The sequence below is a fragment of the Gossypium hirsutum genome, chromosome D13, assembly GCF_007990345.1.
Source record: "Gossypium hirsutum isolate 1008001.06 chromosome D13, Gossypium_hirsutum_v2.1, whole genome shotgun sequence".
NCBI lineage: Eukaryota > Viridiplantae > Streptophyta > Magnoliopsida > Malvales > Malvaceae > Gossypium > Gossypium hirsutum.
The window spans coordinates 10,530,427-10,536,754 of record NC_053449.1 but is presented as its reverse complement, the minus strand read 5'-3'; the positions used below and the strand labels follow the sequence as shown (position 1 = coordinate 10,536,754).

General features: G+C 35.8%; 1 protein-coding gene across 2 annotated transcripts; it reads right to left on the bottom strand.

Moving 5' to 3' along the window:
* Nucleotides 1–264: 264 nt before the first annotated feature.
* On the bottom strand, nt 265–5,160 carry LOC107919971 (ubiquitin receptor RAD23c). Of its 2 annotated transcripts, none has more exons than XM_016849425.2 (12): nt 4,959–5,160; nt 3,898–4,059; nt 3,471–3,524; nt 2,736–2,806; nt 2,609–2,656; nt 2,274–2,457; nt 1,591–1,743; nt 1,439–1,507; nt 1,291–1,338; nt 1,060–1,169; nt 894–972; nt 265–626 (listed from the first exon to the last, which is right to left on the bottom strand). In XM_016849425.2, exons 1-12 carry the CDS (start codon nt 5,022–5,024, stop codon nt 510–512), a joined length of 1,161 nt encoding a protein of 386 aa, XP_016704914.1. In that variant the 5' UTR covers nt 5,025–5,160; the 3' UTR covers nt 265–509. The 2 variants fall into 2 exon arrangements, with proteins under 2 accessions (XP_016704914.1, XP_016704915.1); XM_016849426.2 differs by having other exon boundaries at nt 2,274–2,451.
* Between the last annotated feature and the right edge of the window lie 1,168 nt (nt 5,161–6,328).

The following is a 6,328-nucleotide window of genomic DNA, read 5'->3' as shown; positions in this document are numbered from 1 at the left end:
CCACATGTTAGACTAGTGTACATGGCCAACATGTTTTGCAAATAGGAAAACTTTAACATGTTTTGCGACAAAAAATTTCACCGCGTATTATTGATACTGTTTCCACGGTTCTAATCCCCGACTCTAACCATTCTGACGGGCGACCAAATTCATGCACAAGGTATTTTAGGGAAGAGTACAGATCGAAAAACTTGAAAGTTGGGTGGAGCTCCTTGTCGCAAGTGCTTATAATAGCATAAAATGCGAAGTACAATACACAGAAGCTTAGAAAGAAACTTGTATATAACGTTATAAATAATGGGTCCTTCGGAAATAAAAAGAAAAAAGAAAAAAAAAATGAAGTTAACATCTTCACATCCCTTGTCTCTACACCAAACACTTACATCACTTGATTAAGAATAAAGTCGGTAGAGTTTTGGGGGGAGGGGAGGGGGACATGAATGACAATGGACCCAAAGAACGAAAGAGAAAATGATATTGTACTTCCCCTAGCCATTTCTTTTACCAGCTCAATCCTGAAAATCATGCATATGATCTAAAAGGTAGTTGGCTGCAAGTTCCTCATTCTTGTTGCACGCAAAGAACACTTGGAGCACAGTTGCACGGTCAAACCCCATTGCTTCAAGCTGCAAGAGATGGGGAATGCACAAGAGAATAAGGAGACTACAAAAGTATTTGTAGGCACAAGATCAATGCAACAAATTTGAGTTTATTAATCATCTAAAAGTAAAAACATTGCCTAAAAGAAAGATGTGATGCATATCTCATAACTCAGATAAAGGCCAAGGAAATGAAGGCATTTCCAGAGGCAGTGGGGAAGATAGCTAAATAATCCATGATTACAGAGAATAGTGACCACATCCAAGTCATCCCTTACGTAAAAGATAACATACCCGTTCTATGGCTTCACGTTCCTCAGGTGTGACTTGCACAGCTTGCGGCATCGCCTCAGCTAATTGCCCCAAAATGTTTCTTTACAACAGGAGATGTCAAATTAACACTTGACATACATACACAGTATATAAGTTCAAGAAATGAGCAACTGAAAACAAGACTCACCCCTCTCCACCTTCAGCAGGTTCATTGATCAAGCGAAGAAAGTCACCCTGATGCTCTTGAATAAGTCTCATTAAATTAGGATTTTGTTTCCCCAACTCTTGAAGCATAGGCTGCCAAAAATATAGAAAAGGGAGACATTGAGGAAAGGTGAAAGGTAAAAAAACAAAAGATGAAAAGACAATGAAAAACACACTAGGATTGAAGGGGGGAAACAAGGGACCAGAGAATTACCTGCAATATTTGTGGGTTGGCTTGCACCATTGCTCGCAAAGCTTGAAACTGAAAAGAGAATTGCAAACTGAGTGTAGTTCTAGGTAGGTATTTACATAACAGTGATGCTAACAAGCCCATATACAACCAAATAAGAAAAGGGAGAGACCTGTGGACTGTTCCGTAAAAAATCAAGAGTGCCAGCCCCAGCACCACTTGCACCCATGTTGGGAAGGCCCTGTATCAATAACAGGCCATCAAGTCACTGGTTAATTTGCCCATCATCAAATTTATCAAATGTCTACCGCATGACAATTTTACCTGGGGAAAGAGGTCTAATGGATTTGCATTTGGTCCACTTGTAGGAATAGCTGCCGTTTGCGCAGGCTGTTGAGGTTGTGCTGCAGGGTTAGTGGCTTGCCCAACTACAGGAGCACGGGCCACAGGTGGAGCTTCAGCTTGCTCGGGGATGCCCTAGCATTTGCAACAATTATTTATGACACGATGACAAGAAGCAGCTTAGGAAAGAAAATGCATGCTTGTTATATTTTAAAATAAAAAAGAAGAAAAGAAAGATAAGGGTGCAGTACACAATATCATTAAAACCCACCAGAAATCCAACATTCCTGTTCACTTTTTTTTTTTTTGGGGGGGGGGGTAACTCAAAAGAGTTATCATCAAAGGAAAATTCAAAATTCCCGCACACTTATCCACCAAGTCAAAAAGGACCAGCAAAATGTAACAGAGGCGGCATATTTTGGGTGTGCAGAAATTCAATCATCATCGACCAATAAATCATGGCAAGGAGAAGGCCAAGTTTTAAATAGAATTACATCAAATTAAAAATGACAAAATGGCATAATCATCATTCCAAGAAAGCCTCTCAGGATGAGCTCAGCTTATTAGGCTATTCCCACATCTACATTAAGGAGAACAATAAAACAACAGCAACTAGAAGCACACAAGAAAGCACATATTCTTCAAGATACAAGGAAGGTACTTACAGAATACAAATATTCAACAGCTCTCTCTGGGTTATTATAAGCAGCACGAAGGGCACGGACAACAGTGTCCCTGTCCCAGGTCCCTCCACCCATATCAAGAATTTGTTGGATTGTTCCCTCTAAGTTACTCCCTGCAACCAGGTTAGATGCTGCTTGGCCATAAACATCAGAATCTGACCTGTTTCTGAAAGACATTATTCAAGATATTACAAGTATGCAAAGGAAAACAAGGAAAAACACAAGATCCCTCCTACTAAAAGCAATTCAATTAAATCAAAAGCTTCCATCCTTCAAATAAGAAGCATGAAATTTACTATCAAGAATAAGTTACTCACAGAGGAGTACTTGAAGCAACAGGAGCAGATTCAGTGGCAGGTGCAGCCCTGAAAAAAAAAAAAAAAGCAATTAATCAATTGCAAAGGTGCTGTATCTGACCAAAAAGTGTAGAATAGCAGGACTTACATAGCTGACATTGCAACAGATGCAGTAGAAGCTGGTGCTGGAGCTGTTGGCAGACTACTTGCCTCAGGAGCCTACAAAGATTGTATTATGGGGGGAAAACAGACATTTATATTCATACTCAAAAAGAAACTTGAAGATCAAAATTCACATGATGATTTTGTGAGAGTTCATTGCTCAAGCTACATTGTTCTAGGTGGAGTCAATGAGGCGAGAATAGGATAAAGGCCATTTGTTTTCATGTTGATATGCTACTGGAAAAGAGAAAGGAAGACAATTGTGAAATTGAGAAACATGGATAAGAGACTATGTAGCTAACCCATAAACATTTAAGGTGGTCGAATTTGGTAATAACATCAACTCAGACTACAAATTATGCATTGTGTTTATAGTAGTGAAAGATTGAAAGCAGTTGGACAAGAAAAAACTCAAACTTGGGCCATATCTGAACAACCAAAATCTTAAAAGCATTCCATTTGCTACCTATATCTTATTTAATGATTTACTCCTATTCAATTATATTTGCTCAAGATGCTTAGCTATCACTTCAACTTCTAGTTCATAGCATTGAAGTAAACAACATCCACCAAAATGGCAAAAACAGAACCCCCAACACTTTTCACGTCATATCAATAGCAAATGCCTTTAGAAATATAGCTAAAAAGGTACAGTGACAATCACTGCTTACGAGCTAATATGGATGCAGGTAGCAGTAAGAGGTGACAATTATAATCTTACTTTCTTTGTAGGAGCAGTTGAAGCAGTTGAACCCTCACCAGATGCACCCTTATTCTAGTTTATTTAAGCAAAAAGGACACTATTAGTATGAAAATGACAGTCATGAAAAACAAATTCAGATCCAAATACAAGTAGGTAAGAGGTCAAGAAGTAGCACAAAGAAAATTTTGTAGTTTAGCAACAAATTGATTTATAAGATGCACCTAAAGGAAAGCAACAACCAGGTTTCAAAAGAAAAATATAATGATACAACACTCCGTCATAAGTTATAACTAAGATAACTTTCAAGTTCAACAGCAGTGTGAAAAATAGCGATGTCAGTTAGGCATTTATTAGGACAAAGTCAGCATACTTTGATCAGAAAAGTTAGAACGAGTTAGATGAAATATTACAAACATAAAAATTAGAATATTGTAACCAATCTCACCTTTGTCAACATGATCACAATAAAGCTATTTTCAGTGACACTGTTTTCAGCCAGTGTCGTGTCATCTTTAAGGACTTTTCCCTTATAGATAAGCATTTGTTGTGCAGCAGGATAAACATCTGCCCCTTGAACAGTTTCTATGTTCTTTTTTACATCTGCAACCTGAAAGAATTGGCAAGCATTAGCAGCGGAATTGTATAATACCAAGTGACAAAGTAATGTAAAATGCATTTTATCCCAATACTTTCATATCGGTGCATGTGTGTGTGTGTGTTTAAACCTTAAAAGGCATAAAAAGTAGCAAAAAAATTAAAATAATGATAGCTTATTTATATAGTTAGAAAATCCACATCATTCAAAAAACACACCCCTTGATTAGATGTAACCATAGAATGCAGAACTTGATCCTTTGTTATAGAAGATCTATTAAAAGGAGCCTCTGTACATTTAATCAAGTGTTGATAGCCACACTAATTAAAAAGAAGTGAAAGAGCATTGCAAAATATGAGATGCTTATGGCAATGTTCAAAGCTTGCGTATACTCCAGTTCAAACCTAAATCTAGCACACTACAAGTGGCAATTACATGGCAATCTATGCATCAATATTCAATGATACAAGGTAATGAAATACTACAACAAAAATGAAGCCCAGAAATCAAAGTATTATTCACTAATTTCAATGAATTAGTAAAAAGCATTACGTAGGAAGAACTTATTTTCTAATTGTCACCGGAAGAAAATGATACCGCTGTTCAAGCTACACGAGTATCAGTCCACTAAAACTTAATCGAAGTTGCTAGACTATTCAACAAGCTAAATCAACATATCCAATAAATTAGAGACTAAAATTGAAGAAATAATTCACGATCTCCGATTTTACATTTGAGGCATGGTAATTCAACAACGTGCATAATAAGTCCAATTAATACAGTCCGAAATGAACGCTAGTAAATGTTCAAATATAGGGGAAAACGGAAAACCCTAGTTAGCAAAACGTAAAATCCCAGGAAAGGGGGGGGGGAAGAGAGAGAGAGAGAGAGAGAGAGAGAGAGAAGCGAACCGCATCTTCGGGTTTGACTTCGATATTGAAGTGAGTGCCTTTGAGAGTTTTGACGAAAACCTTCATCTTCTGCCAATTTCGATCTTTCACTCCGTTTGCCAATATCCGCCGATCTTATTTATATATGGGAGAGGGAGAGAGATGTTGACAAGCAAGGAATATCTGGTAGTACTAGAAGAAACTAGCTTCTATTCCAACTCTAAAGCCGAGACGTGCGCTGCTTCTGTACTTTTCGATAAAGTGCTGGATGCTTTAATCATTTGACACGTGTATTATTTTTCATCAAACGGTAACAAACATTCTTTCCTTCTTTTTTGTTATTTTTATTCTAATATTTTCTTATTCATTTGACTGAAAAAAAACCCTTAATCTTTTATTTTAATATTTTCTCATTCATTTAACTCAATAAAATATACCTTCTTTTTTGTTTTTTAATTTGTTTAAAATTTCTCAGAAGTCCCCGTACCTTTTGTAAATTTAAAATTTAGTTGTTCTATTGTTATTTCTAAAAATTTAATTTATTTACTTCTCAAATTTCAAAATTCATGTCTAATTATTAATATTATTAAAATTATTTTGTTAAATTTAGGTTCATTTTGTGATTTTTTTAGTAGAGGGACAGGGTTTCTAAAATAAAAGTATAGGGACTAAATTTCAAGTTTGTGAATAGTATAGAGACCTATACATATTTTAACCTTTTTATTTCAATATTTGTTATCAATTTGATTGAATTAAAAGCAAATTGGTAAAAAAAATAAGTATAAGTAATGGTATGAGCCTACTTTACTTACAAAAATCATACATGTCTGATAAGAATTTGTCATGTATCATGTTCTTATCAGTAACTTTAATTTTTATTTTGGTTATCAAGATGAAAATAATAGTTCAAGGATAAAAGTAGAAAAACAAATATAATTTAGGGGTCAAATCGTGACATAAGTAAAAGATTTATGTTCAACTATTCAGTTAACATTAGTATCAAATTCGATAGTTGAACAACTTTTACTTCTGTCCCTTATTAAAAAAAACTTATAAGAAAATTCACATATATCTACATTGTAACCGTTTATGCTTGACCTGGAAGCCGATTGGGTGCAAGAAGCCAATCAGTTGCTGAAGTAACTTAAAGAAACGATGAAAACAACTATTGAAGCTAAAAATAGAGCAAGTGTGGCAAAGTCAATAGAGAATACGAGTGTTAAAAGCACATGAATGAAGTCAGTTGGGCTCGTACACAACAATCCTACATAAAAAAAAGGCCAAACATGGAGCCAGGTTACGGATCCGGAGTCAAACTAGCAAAATGCAGGACAGTGAAGCCATGTTTCAAAACATGCCTCCCCTATTTTAGAATTTTAGCTTCAAAGTTT